General features: G+C 42.8%; 1 protein-coding gene across 1 annotated transcript; it reads right to left on the minus strand.

Moving 5' to 3' along the window:
- Window positions 1-5,114: 5,114 nt before the first annotated feature.
- Window positions 5,115-14,757, minus strand: LOC148826632 (uncharacterized). The gene is made up of 2 exons (XM_088926261.1): window positions 14,157-14,757; window positions 5,115-6,859 (listed from the first exon to the last, which is right to left on the minus strand). The coding sequence occupies exons 1-2, from the start codon at window positions 14,539-14,541 to the stop codon at window positions 5,115-5,117; spliced, it is 2,130 nt and encodes a 709-aa protein (XP_088782387.1). The 5' UTR covers window positions 14,542-14,757.
- Window positions 14,758-15,241: the final 484 nt, after the last annotated feature.

A 15,241-nucleotide genomic window follows, 5' to 3' on the forward strand; every position in this document is an offset into this window, starting at 1 on the left:
GTCTCCGAGTCTCCTTCCTGTTTCCCCAATGTAGATGGCTGGGCATTTACTGCAAGAGATACAGTAAATAAGGTTGCTGGAGGTACAAGATGCTGTCTGGGTGATCCGGAATTGTCCTGAGGGGCCTTGAATGAGTGTGGTGGTGGCTGTGTACTTGCAGGTGATACAGCGAGCTCTTTTGCAAGGGAAAGTGCCTGGTGTGGATGGTTGCTGAGGGCGGTCAAGGGAGCTGTGAACAAGGAGGTTACGCAGATTAGGTGGTCGGCGATATGAGATGATAGGGCGATCAGAAAAGAGGGCCCCAATGTAGGGATCATCCTGTAGGATGGAAAAGTTCTGGTTAATGGTCCTGGGGATAGGAAGTGTGTTAGGGTGGTAAGGAAGCACCAAAGGAATGCGGTTGTTACGGCGGGAGTTCCTGATCGGGTTGATGGTCCGGGGGGTGTTTTTGGCTCGGGCAAGGGCCCTGTCAATCACACTGCTGGGGTATCCTCTGTTGATAAAAAATGAGTACATTTCGAGGGCTTGGTTTTCGAAGTCGATGTCGTCGCTGCATAATCGTCGTAACCTAAGGAACTGTGAAAAAGGAAGAGAGTTTTTAGTGTGGTTGGGGTGAAATGAGCTGTACAGGAGGTAGCTGTGTGAATCCGTGGGTTTGTAATAAACTGAAGTGGACAGTCGGGGGTAGTTGATAGACAAGTGGATGTCTAGAAACGGAAGAGTGGTGGAAGAAATGTTAACCGTATATTTGAGGGACGGGTGGAAGTTGGTGAAATGGTGCAGGAAGAATTCAAGCTGATCGTTGGAGCATGTGGCAGCACCGACGCAGTCATCAATATATCGTTTGTAGAGGTCAGGGACATTGCCAGTGTAGGAAGCGAAGAAGCGTTCTTCTACCCAGCCGACAAAAATGTTGGCATAGCTGGGTACCATTCTGGTGCCCATGGCAACTCCACTGACCTGTTGGTAAAAAAGATTATTGAAAGAGAATGCGTTCAGTGTGAGGACCAATTCTGCAAGGCGTACCAGGGTGTGGGTGGGTGGATCAAGCACTGTGCGTTTGTCCAGCGTGTGCTTGAGGGCTGTAAGGCCGTCATTATGGGGAATGACGGTGTACAGAGATGTGATGTCCATGGTAAAAATGTGGCATTCGGTACCCTGAAATTGGAAATCATTGAAAAGTTGGAGCGCGTGGTTGGTGTCTTTGATGTATGAGGAAAGATCTTCAACCAGCGGTCTCATGAGGCTGTCGAGAAAGGCTGAGATGTAAGTAGTTGGACAGTTACATGCTGATACGATGGGGCGTCCAGGGGTGTCCGGTTTGTGGATTTTGGGGAGGAGGTAAAATTGAGATACCTGTGGGTGTTCCATGATGAGCCGGTTCGCCTCCTGGGGGAGCTCGTTGCTGCTGATAAGAAGGGAAATGGTGGATACCACTTCCTTTTGGTAGTCAGTGGTAGGGTCCTGTTGGAGAGGGAGGTAGGCAGAAGTGTCAGTTAGTTGTCTAGAGGCTTCAAAGATATATAGATCTTTACGCCACACCACAACAGCACCTCCTTTGTCCGCTGGTTTGATGACGATATCATCCCTGTTGCGGAGAGACTGGAGCGCCTGATTTTCTCCTTGGGTGAGGTTAGACCTATGTTTACTGGGTATAGAGAGTGCCTTGGGAGCTTGATTAGTGCATTGGTTGATGAAATAATCAACTGGTGGAAAACGGCCAGAGGAGGGAGTCCAACAGCTCTGTTTGGGATTAATGTTGTTAATGACATCAATGACATCAATTTTCCACCAGTTGATTATTTCATTAACCAATGCACTAATCAAGCTCCCAAGGCACTCTCTATACCCAGTAAACATAGGTCTAACCTCACCCAAGGAGAAAATCAGGCGCTCCAGTCTCTCCGCAACAGGGATGATATCGTCATCAAACCAGCGGACAAAGGAGGTGCTGTTGTGGTGTGGCGTAAAGATCTATATATCTTTGAAGCCTCTAGACAACTAACTGACACTTCTGCCTACCTCCCTCTCCAACAGGACCCTACCACTGACTACCAAAAGGAAGTGGTATCCACCATTTCCCTTCTTATCAGCAGCAACGAGCTCCCCCAGGAGGCGAACCGGCTCATCATGGAACACCCACAGGTATCTCAATTTTACCTCCTCCCCAAAATCCACAAACCGGACACCCCTGGACGCCCCATCGTATCAGCATGTAACTGTCCAACTACTTACATCTCAGCCTTTCTCGACAGCCTCATGAGACCGCTGGTTGAAGATCTTCCCTCATACATCAAAGACACCAACCACGCGCTCCAACTTTTCAATGATTTCCAATTTCAGGGTACCGAATGCCACATTTTTACCATGGACATCACATCTCTGTACACCGTCATTCCCCATAATGACGGCCTTACAGCCCTCAAGCACACGCTGGACAAACGCACAGTGCTTGATCCACCCACCCACACCCTGGTACGCCTTGCAGAATTGGTCCTCACACTGAACGCATTCTCTTTCAATAATCTTTTTTACCAACAGGTCAGTGGAGTTGCCATGGGCACCAGAATGGTACCCAGCTATGCCAACATTTTTGTCGGCTGGGTAGAAGAACGCTTCTTCGCTTCCTACACTGGCTATGTCCCTGACCTCTACAAACGATATATTGATGACTGCGTCGGTGCCGCCACATGCTCCAACGATCAGCTTGAATTCTTCCTGCACCATTTCACCAACTTCCACCCGTCCCTCAAATATACGGTTAACATTTCTTCCACCACTCTTCCGTTTCTAGACATCCACTTGTCTATCAACTACCCCCGACTGTCCACTTCAGTTTATTACAAACCCACGGATTCACACAGCTACCTCCTGTACAGCTCATTTCACCCCAACCACACTAAAAACTCTCTTCCTTTTTCACAGTTCCTTAGGTTACGACGATTATGCAGCGACGACATCGACTTCGAAAACCAAGCCCTCGAAATGTACTCATTTTTTATCAACAGAGGATACCCCAGCAGTGTGATTGACAGGGCCCTTGCCCGAGCCAAAAACACCCCCAGGACCATCAACCCGATCAGGAACTCCCGCCGTAACAACCGCATTCCTTTGGTGCTTCCTTACCACCCTAACACACTTCCTATCCCCAGGACCATTAACCAGAACTTTTCCATCCTACAGGATGATCCCTACATTGGGGCCCTCTTTTCTGATTGCCCTATCATCTCATATCGCCGACCACCTAATCTGCGTAACCTCCTTGTTCACAGCTCCCTTGACCGCCCTCAGCAACCATCCACACCAGGCACTTTCCCTTGCAAAAGAGCTCGCTGTATCACCTGCAAGTACACAGCCACCACCACACTCATTCAAGGCCCCTCAGGACAATTCCGGATCACCCAGACAGCATCTTGTACCTCCAGCAACCTTATTTACTGTATCTCTTGCAGTAAATGCCCAGCCATCTACATTGGGGAAACAGGAAGGAGACTCGGAGACCGCTTCAGAGAACACGTCAGGGCTGTGAAGATTAAAGATCTCTCCAAGCCCATTGTTTCTCATTTCACCTCTGACGGCCACGACCACTCTAATCTCTCCGTCTGTGTTCTCAAAGACGGTTTTCTGAACTCATACATCAGAAAGACCACCGAAACTAAAATTATTCTGCAGCTAGGATCACACATTCTCCCTTCCCTTAACGACAGATTACTGTTCTTTTAAATTTTCTCCATTCATTGGAAGTTTCATTTCACACCTCTCTGCACCCATTCTGACTTCACACCTCTTGATTGGCCTCTCTTTCTGTCCCCTGTTCCCGCCTCTCACTCCTCCTCCCTCTCAACCTTTGTTCTCCCGCTACTTTACCTTTGCCTACTGCCCTGTCTCTCTCACACCTGAAGAAGGCTCCACGGCCGAAACGTTGTGTTCTCTTTCTTCTTTTTTTCAGCATGGAATAAACCTATTACTTGTTCCTTTGCAGCCTACGCATGCTGACGCAGCTACCCACCTGAACTACAAAAGGTATATATTCAATCACGAAGAGTTACAAACCAAGAGGGACATACATTCCGTATATCATTCATTTAGACCATTTTGTAAATGAACTTTGTTACAACTTGTACAATAGATACTCAAAAGCAAGTACATGACTCATAGGAATTAAATTGCTATCAACTCAGGTTGAGGTAACAATTGAATTCTCGAGCTGTAATGCAGAAAGTTGAATACTCATCCGCTCTATGGGGATTCAGATCTCCCGCGGATGCAAAGAAGCAGTGGCAGGCTGTTGCCGTGTCCAATCGGTGCTCTCTGGCCTGGTGCAAGGCAGTGCTGGTTCGACTTGAGAGAAGGAGAAGGAGGGAGAGATTTCTGCCGAGGTGCGCTGCTGATGCTCTCTGAAGACCTGTGTTGGTCTTTAGACAGGAAGAAGACCGGTTCGTTCCCGATGTAGCGCGAGTCCTGAATACTGATATTCAGCTGTCCACAGTTCCAACCGTAGTTCACTCGTTGATCAGGTGAGCATTCGCGGTGGGTTCACGAGGCTTGCTGCTGGGCTAACCTCGGGTGGATCCTTTGGTTACACGCTGGCAACCTCCATTCTCAACTCTTAGAACAAGGAAAAGTCCTGGCACTGGGACACACTGGCCATTACGTGACTGTCTGAGCCGAGTCTGAAGATGTCCAGGAGGAGCTGGAGTTGTACCTGGAGGAACTACGGTCGCTCATTGGTTGAAAGTTCGTTGGGCATTCAAGAATCATTTCGTGACTTACTGCTACAATTAACAATTGTCCCGGGAAATGCACAAACCCCTACAGTTATTGGTGCCCCGTGTGAGGATGAGTAACCATGAACTCTGACCTTGGGGTTGTAAACCACTTGGGATGAGACTCTCCCTTGGAATCTCCCAGACAGCGAGGCACCAGAGATGACCATTCACGTGTCTCAGCTTTGGGAGTTGTTCCTTATCAGAACACACTGTCAGCTAGAAAAACACCTTAAATGTGAACCAAATAGAATCGCCTCTCTGTGTCCAGCACCACTTGAGATGAGGGAGAGAGAGACTGGCAAGGGAGCAGCAAACTTAATTCCTGTATTTTAATAAACCTTGCCGCTACAACGGTCTCTCTCCTGAGTGAATGCGCTGGTGGGTTTTTAAGTCACTTGACAGACTAAAACTCTTCCCAAACTGACTGCAGCTGAACGTTCTCTCTCCTGTGTGAATGTGCTGGTGGGTTTTTAAGCCACCTGACCGACTAAAACTCTTCCCACACTGTCTGCAGCTGAATGGTCTCTCTCCTGTGTGAATGCGCTGGTGGGCTATTAAGGTACTTGACTGACTAAAACTCTTCCCACACTGACTGCAGCTGAACAGTCTCTCTCCTGTGTGAATGCGCTGGTGGGTTTTTAAGTTACTTGACTGACTAAAACTCTTCCCACACTGACTGCAGGTGAACGGTCTCTCTGCCGTGTGAATGCGCTGGTGGGTTTTTAAGTTATTTGATTGACTAAAACTCTTCCCACACTGACTGCAGCTGAATGGTCTCTCTCCTGTGTGACTGCACTGGTGGTCTATTAAGTTACTTGACTGACTAAAACTCTTCCCACACTGACTGCAGCTGAACAGTCTCTCTCCTATGTGAATGCGCTGGTGGGTTTTTAAGTTACTTGATTGACTAAAACTCTTCCCACACTGACTGCAGCTGAATGGTCTCTCGCCTGTGTGAATGGGGTGATGCCTTTTTAAGTGACTTGCCTGACTAAAACTCTTCCCACACTGACTGCAGCTGAAAGGTCTCTCTCCTGTGTGAATGCGCTGGTGGTCTTTTAAGTTACTTGACTTACTAAAACTCTTCCCACAATGACTGCAGCTGAAAGGTCTCTCTGCTGTGTGAAGGTGCTGGTAGGGTTTTGAAATGCTAGACTGACAGAAAAGCTGCTCCTCCCCGTGCCATAATGGCAGTTTGTCCACTCCATCTGAGCAAGGCCTTGAGTGATTCTTCCTCATCCTCTGATCGTGCTGGGGTCTCTTATTCTGCAAATGCTCCATGGAATGGCCTTGCTCTGTGTGCTGAAACAGAGCTGTGTTTTCTCCACCGTGACCTTCAGTGTGCTGCTCAGCAGTGTGAATCATCTGGGGCTCCTTCTCCAGCTCTCTGACACTTAAGCCGTCCAGTTCATTCAGCTGTTTCTCTCTTTGCTCAAGAACAGACATACTCTCCCATTCATTAAAACTTTCAACAATTTTCTCAGTAACCAGATTATTAAACCTGTGTGTAAACTCAACAGAATCTAAGGGATCATATGATTGTTTTAGACTGTGCAATGACAGTCTCTCCACTTGAACAGAACAAGGCCTAATTCTTATCAAGCCCTGTAGGAGCTGCTGTTGCTCCTCCCCGTACTGACTCTTCTCAGTGTGCTGTGACTCAGTACTTTTCTCTTTACCAGACACATCAGTCTGCTTCTCTGCAGGGTCAATCAACTTGGGATCCATACCCTGCTCTGTAAGATATAAAACATCCAGTTTTTTACTGTGCTCTTGTACAGAGACGCAGCCAAGTTCATTACAACTTTGTGTAATATTGATTGTGTCCAGATTATTCATCTTCTCTGTAAAATCATCACATACTAAGAGCCCAGGTGGCTCACTCTCAGGCTCTGTCTTCATCATGGGCACAGAGTCCAGATCCTTGACACTCTGTCTGCTGTCTGTGTGCTGCTCACTAAGTGCCTCTTTCCCTTCTGCGGCAGTGACCTCTGTCTCCTGCATCAGACTGGAGCTCCAGTCCTCCTTACTGTGCTGCTGTTCAAGAAGAGCCCTTTCCCCAGCATCGGAGAGAACACTGGCCTCTGAGCCTGTAAACAAAGGACAAGAAGACACGACCTTTATAAGAATAAACTTTATTTTATAGTTTTATACCTATAAAGAAGTGGCTTCTCAAAGCATTTTACAGAATGCCAACAACAAAAAATACACAAAATTAACACGATGAGAATACACAGTTAGAGGAGACAGTAGACAGTGGTACTAAGTACAGTAGGAGCAGAGGGGTACAGAACAGTTAAATAAAGGCTCTTCTGAAGAAGGTTTTGAGTCTGGATTTGAAGGAGTTTAGAGAAGGTGACTCTCCGATATCCTTAGGGAGAGAGTTCCAGAGCTTGGGGGGATAACAGGTGAAGGCCATGTCACCCATACAATGTAGATGGGCTTGGGGGACAGTAAGGAGAGCAGAATTAGAAGAGAGAAGGTTGTGAGGTGGGGAGTAGGGTGATAACTCAGACAGGTACCGAGCCATGGAGAGTCTTATAGGTGAGCAGGAGGACTGTTAGGTCGATATGAAACTTGACAGGAACCCAGTGCAAGGACTCCAGGATAGGAGTAACGTGATCATTTGTACTAGACCTGGTCAGGATTCTGGCTGCTGAATTTTGGACATACTGGAGTTTGTTCAATGGGGATTTAGAATCCCCAGAGAGTAGAGCGTTACAGTAGTCGATTCAAGATTAGACAACACTTTTCAGCCACAGTTAGTGATAACATAGGGCGTTGTCAAGCAATATTTATGAGGTGAATGAAAGATGTTCTGACAACATGCTGCACATGTGGGTCGAAGGTCAAATATCATCCACAAGTTTTTCAATTTAGACTGAAGCTCAAGTACAAGACCATCTACAGATAGAGTTACACATTGGTTGTACAAAGTTGATGGGTGGTGCCAATAAGCAGGACTTCAGTCTTGTCACAGTTAAATGAAGGACATTTTGAGTCATCCAAGTTTTTATATCGGGGATACAAATAAATAGAATAGAGACAGCCACATCAGTGTCAGGTTTGATATGGATGTATATTTGAGTATCATCAGCATAGTAGTGATAGCTGAGGCCATGTGATCTTAAAAGCTTTAAACTACACACACGCATACAAGTACACTCACAATCAATTCGGGTTGTTTAAACATAGTGGAATAAGTGGGTATAAGGGCGTGTTCTGATTTAGCTTCGTCAGAAACCTAACTACCATGTAAAAAGTCTACTGTAATAATATCACAATTACATTACATTTACATTAACAGTGCACTGAGAGAGAGAGGGGTTAATACAGACACACTGACTGCACACTACAGGACATTAACACTGCACTGAGAGAGAGGGGTTAATACTACGCTGGGCAAACGTTCCGAGGTCAAATGCTTCCAGCACGGGGGTACCTTTAAAGCGGAGATGACGGCACCGAAATTTTTTGGCGCGCCTTCTCTTTAAAGCCCTGGCCAAATATGAAGACAGTACGTACAGTTATAATTCAAACAGAATTAAAAACTACACATCACAGTTACCATGGTGGTGCTTGTGATCATTGCGTTTAACCAACGAAACAGGGCGAAAAATCAGTCACATGACTTTGGGGCAGAGTTTCGAAAGCTTAACCTATCAGCAACAAAGCGAAATTTACACGATAGGCTACCTCAAACTGTCAGTTACACGACTGTGTATGTCGCTTAAGCCACTCCTATTTGGCATTTTAGTTATGGAGGCGAGAAGACGCCCCCCCCCCCCCTCTGGGTGTCTGATTTGCCGCCATCTTTAACTGTTCACTGTCCGAATCGTAGTAGCTACGCGTATGAAATGAAGTTAATCCCAGCTACAAAACATATATTTTTGTGGTAAGAGGGTGCAAAAAATCAGTATTTACTGCTATTAATTACTGTACGATTTATAGTTGAAATCTGAGCCTAGATATAAAGTTAGATATAAAGTTAAAATCTCGATAAAGCAATGTAGGAAATAGAGAAAATAAATCCTTTCTGACATCTAAAATCAGTTTCGATCAAGGTCTCTAAAACGAACAAGAAAAAGAGGATTTTCGGAGGGCAATTACGCTGTGTTTATATAGAATAACTGATTTATGAGCAATCTAATTTCTTGTTCGTTTAAAACAGTGAAATATCAGCTGCAAAAGATCGCACCAGAAACGGCACTCTCTCTGCCTGTCATAGACGTTCAGGAAAGGCTGAATGAAGTCATGTCAAGTACAATAATTCGGTGATCAATAATAACAGTTGTAGGACAAGAAACAAAAGATAGTGAAAACTTAAGGCTAAAACTCAAATTCATTCTACAAATTAATGCAAATGAAAATTTAGGACGTTTAAGTGCTAGAGGTGTAAAAAATACAAAAATGCACATGGGCAAAAAGTTTTAGAAATGGAGCAGGTGTTGCTTTGAAATAAGCAAACAGAAAAAAAGCCATGACTATAGTGCAGAAGAGGGATGCAGGAACACTTGCTTAGATATACAAAAAAATCACAAAAAGGTGTATGTTACAAAAGAACATGCAAACATGTTCATCATGTATATGAACATGTACATCAATTTCCCTTCGCGATCAATAAAGTCTTATCTATAAACATGAAACAGAGTGAGGAATCAGAAAATTATCATGCATAAAAAACAGCAATTCTGTCAGTGAGCCCTAAATGAATTAATAGCAACCATGGTTTCATGGAGGGCTTCTCAGATAGTTGGGCATTCAGGTAGATTGGCAGGTGAAAGGATCTGTAAACATATTTTGTTAAAGCAAGTCAGTTTTTTCCACAACACATAAAATACATTTTTCCAAGTTTAGCCTTTGTCACTAATGAAACCACTAAAGAAAGACATAAATAGAAATCTTAAGATTTTTTTTATTCAATGTTGGTAGCAGGATGAACTGTCAGGTTGAGCTAAGTGTATATTTTGTCGCAGAGTTGCTGCAAGATGTTAACAGTGAAAAAAGGTATTTAGAAATGAGTTATTTCAAGAAGAACATTTTCAGAATAATTGCAAATCTAGCAGGATAGAGAAAGCACAGAAAACAGGCAGTTAGATTGATCAGATTAGTATGAAAAGTCATTTAGCAAAGGGAATGAGAAGAGTGACAAATAGTATACTTGAGATCTTTTTTTCTGAACCAGGGAAAAGCTGATCATGTTTCTCTAATTTCTGAACCAGGGAAAATCTGATCATGTTTCTCTATAACAATAATAAAAAACTTTATTTTATATATCACCATTAAAGGTGGCATCTCAAAGCAATACAGTAGATATAAAAACAGATAAAAGGACCACAGATTACAAAGTAAATACATATAAGAAAGACAAGCAGTTAGAGGTGCTACCAAAATTAGAAAACGAAGCAGATACAGACACTAAGTCTTCTGAAAAGAAAGGTTCTGAGGTTAGATTTAAATGCATTTAGGGTACGTGACTGATATCACTGGGAATACAAATTGAGAGTTCTGGGGTGCAGCTAGAGAAGACCCTGTCACCCACAGAATGTAGATGTTCTTGAGGACAGCTAGAAGACCAGAGTCAGACGGACAAAGGTGGGGAGTAGACAGATAATAAGCCATATACTGTAGGTACTGAATGAGGATAAGGATTTTGAAGTTGACTCGAAACCTGATAGGTAACCAGTGCAAGGACTTGAAAACAGGTGTAATGCATCCCTGATAGGATTCTTGCTGTCATATTCTGAACATATTGAAGATTGCTCAGTGTGGATTTAATTTCCCCAGTGAACAGGATGTGCATTTATTAATTCTAGAAAAAAAAGCCTTTCTTGATTTCTCTAGTTCTTAGTTTCTCTAGTTCCCTTTAAAATAAACTATTATTCTACAATGCAGAGTATTACATGGCCAGTATTTACACATGATATTTGTGATTTCAAGAAATTAACACAAGCAGCTTTTGGAGATTTAAGTGTTGGCTGAGTTATTGCAGGATAAAAGACTAGAGATGTTGGTAAGAAGAAGATAATTTGGGGAAAGCTGAGGAATACACTGATAACAAGAACACTTCCTAATGGAGTTAGGCATACTTTTGATGAAGATGATGAAGTTAACAGACTGTATGTTTACATAGATACTGAAATGAGGATTGTATTTTAGATTTTGTGTAGTTGCTGGCATTGAACTGTGTGTTGGATGCACATGAATTGAAGGAATGGGCAAACATAGCTGATGCGGATCCACAGAGCCAGCATATTAAGATGTTTATAATTAGAGGCAATTTGTTTAAATAACTAGGTATGGATACTGATGTGCAAGAGAGGTGGAAAGGCTGTTTCCTTAAGCCAGCACTATAAAATATTTTATTCTCAGTGAGATGCTACCATTTCATAATGGGTTTCTAACACTGTGTATAGTTCCATCCACACAGTGCCTTTACTTCCATCCATTTCTAATCTCTTTATCCAGTACAGAGGATTTGGAGCCTATCCCAGTAAGCAACGGACACAAGGCAGAATACACCCTGGACATAGCGCCAGTCCATCACAGGACAGACAGACACAAACACACACACACACCAGGGCCAGTTTTCCCATAAACCAATTAACTTACCAGTATGTTTTGGAGTGCGAGAGGGAGTCATATCACACATATGGAGAAAAACCATGTAACCTAGAGAGAACATGTAAACCCCACACACACTGCCAGGATGGCAGGAATTGAACCTAGGACCCCAGTGCTGCAAGATAGCAATGCTAACCACTTCGCCACCATTATAAATGGATGGATATCTTAGTTATCTTTCTAGTTCACAGGTTTGCATGCATAATTTAATTTTGAAAGGCACTGAGGCATCAGGTACTACTGTTGTATTTATGAAAAAGAAACAAAACAAAAAACATACTAACAACTGTGCCATCCAACTCCTTAGTTAATGCATTTTATTATTCATAAACAGTTAACATTGTTAGCAAAATATTTTGAATTATATTTAACCCTATTTTTTCTTTAGTTTTGTATTTAACTTATTATATGATAGTCAGACTTAATGTATATTTGAACAATGAAAATATATTTTTACAAGATGCGGGGGAAAGTGCAACAACTTATTACAGTGCTAAATTTAATATTATTGATTGCTAATAGTTTATGCTAACACCTAACTTTCTTAATTAGATGTATTTAAAACAGTGAACTAAGTGTAACATACTATTCAGAAATACAATCGAGAATAGTTTTGTGGTGTTTGTATGGATGAAACGTTTCTAAAATGTATAACGTAACAAAATTAAAGACGATTAAAATCTGTAATCTTTCCACTTGTAATGTCATTAGACAGAACAAGAAGTTTCTGCTTTGTCTAAGGATGGTATCAAAAAGTAGTCTAAGTGGTGAGAAAGCTGTGCTTAACGATAATTAAGTGACTTAAAAGTAAAAAGAGATGCTTCATATTGCTTGATTAATTTTAAAAACTAAGTTATAAATGCAGACGCGATCGCTGCCATAAGCGCTCCAGGCAGCAGAACGTTCGTTCTGTACTGCTGCGCTCTGCGCCTCCTCCCTCTCTCGGTGCCGCGCCCCTCTCTGACGGAGCGCAGTGGGCAGTACGCTATTTTCAGAGCCTCTGATTGGGAAAAAAAGACCTGCTGATCAGTTTCACACACCAGGAAGAGAAAAGAATGGGATTTTTTCTCTTTGAAACGTGTGTTGTCTTTATGAAATTCGTGTATTTTAAACGTTTAATTAAGAAGTAAAAACCTTACAGCGTACACAAAGATTCTGAGCTGATCACGAGGAAGAAAAATCACCAATTTTTCGCGCATAAAAAGTGGTTTTTAACTTTCGAAACCCGTTTTTATATGTTTTTTTAAAGTCGTGCACTGTCTAAGTTAAGCAGGAACACATCATGATATCTCATTTTTTATTTATTTTTTAAAAATTTTAAAAATCGTTTGCCCAGCCTATTAATACAGACACACTGACTGGACACTAGAGTGCATTAACACTGCACTGAGAGAGAGGGATTAATACAGACACACTGACTGCACATTACAGTACTTTAAAACTGCACAGAGAGAGGCGGGTTAATACATACACAATGACTGGACACTACAGGACATAAAGACTGCACTGAGAGATAGGGGTGAATACAGACAGACTGAATGGACGTAACAGCATGTAAACACTGCACTGAGAAGAGAGGGATTAATACAGACACACTGACTGCACATTACAGTACTTTAAAACTGCACAGAGAGAGGCGGGTTAATCCATACACAATGACCGGACACTACAGGACAAAGACTGCACTGAAAGAGGGCTACACACAGGCACTGCGACTGGACAATACAGCACATTAACACTGCAATCAGAGAAAGGGGTTAATAGACACACACTGACTGACTGGACACTACAGCACATTAACATTGCAATCAGAGAAAGGGATTAATACAGACACACTGACTGCACATTACATTACTTTAAAACTGCACAGAGAGAGGCAGGTTAATACAGACACTGACTGGACACTGCAGGACATAAAGACTGCACTGAGAGAGAGGGGTGAATACAGACACAGTAACTGGACACTACAGCACATTAACACTGCACTGAAAGAGGGGTTAACACAGACTTACTGGACACTATAGGACATTAACACTGCAATCAAAGAAAGGGGTTAATACAGACACACTGACTGCACACTACAGGTCATTAACACTGCATTGAGAAAGAGAGGGATTAATAGAGACACACTGCACATTACAGTAATTTAAACTGCACAGAGAGAGTCGTGTTAATACAGACACACTTACTGCACAGTACAGTACATAAACAATGCACTTAGAGACAGAGGGGTTAATACAGACACACTGGATTAACATTCCAGAGGAGTTAAAACAGACACAGACCCTGGACGACAGTAATACTTAAACCAATTAAATAATGTCTATATACACAATCATTAGTATACTTATAAAATTTAGACCAATACAACGTAAATACAATATTTATAAATGATGTTTCCTAATGACGTTGGAGTACAAATTGATTCAAAAGTGAAACAATTGTTGAATGTGAACGAGGTGTTTTCAGCACCGTAACCGGACAAAACAGTTCAGTTTCCAATAAAGAATCCCGTTGCTACATCACACGTCTGTCCCACGTCACTCAGCATCTCTCCACTATACTCTCACCAGTGAGGAAAGTTTGATGACGGTTTGATACTTTGTTAGAACGCGTACTGATAATGAGAAGGTTTACTATTGTGAGATGTTTTTTTTTAAATAAAGTTTGTTGTTTAAAAAATCTCACCATTGAGTTAGTTATAGACACTGGTTTTTAACACACACACACACACTCTGACTTCATACAAGTCACCACACTGACCTGAGAGCTGCAGTTCCGTGTCCATTTCTTCTTTTATTTCTGCAGTGACTTCACAGAGAAGTGTGTGTCCAACACGATCTGTCAGTCCCTGATCTCCTCCTGCTCCCGACTCCTTCTCCCACAGCTGCAATCTCACCTTCAGGCTCTCGTTCTCCTTCTTCAGCTGCGCCATTTCACTCCCGACACTGTCCTCCACACACTGTGTGATTTTAATCACGGCCCGTCTCACCAGAGTTTGGACGCTGCGGAGTTTGTCTTGAAACTCGTCCTCAGAGTCAGAAATTCTGTTTCCAAAAACTTCTGACATTTCATACACAATCGATTTGAGCAAAACCTGCATGAACGAGTCAAGCTGGGTTTGCAGATTTAACAAGCACTCCGCCATCCTTCTTCAGAGTCGATCAGAAACAAAGGCTGACTTGCGATGTTTAAACAGAACTGCTCCTTTATTTTTATTCTTCACAGATTCTGTTGTCAGGGCTGTGCTCTGTTCAAGCATAAACACAGTTGACAAGATGCTACGTTTTCAGAAACTGAAGTTATTAAAAAAAACAACTTTCTTCTTTATAGAAAAAAAATAATTCAAGCACCCACAGGTACGCTGTGTAGCGCCGTGTGATGACGTCAGTCGTTAGCGCGGCCGCGGCTTCAAAACAACCGAGAAGCGGAGCTGAGAACGAAGAGTTTCTGCAGACGGATATAAACGTCACTGCACCTCCTAGCGCCACCTAGTCAAGAGGAGTGAATCACCTGCGACTTGCACCGTTCGTAAGTGTGAATTTTGTGAAACGGAACAGATTTATTGTTTTGCCCTACCACAACGAAAACGTCTCCCATTGCAGGTTTTTGGTTAAAGAAAAAAATGCTGTCATATTCTTACCAGCTGGCAGTATTTATTCTGCATCATAAGCAAAATTTGTATTTCATATTTCGCAAATTGTATGCATTTCTCGAAAAACACGTTGTCCCAAGAAAGGAAATAAATACTTCCATTAACAAAATCAAGCCATATGTGATTGTCCTTAATGATACATTCTGTATGACAAGACAGGAAGAAACGCACCTCAGGATTCCAGACACAGGAT

This window comes from Atractosteus spatula, chromosome 10 (assembly GCF_055471065.1).
Source record: "Atractosteus spatula isolate fAtrSpa1 chromosome 10, fAtrSpa1.hap1, whole genome shotgun sequence".
NCBI classification, from domain to species: Eukaryota; Metazoa; Chordata; class Actinopteri; order Semionotiformes; family Lepisosteidae; genus Atractosteus; species Atractosteus spatula.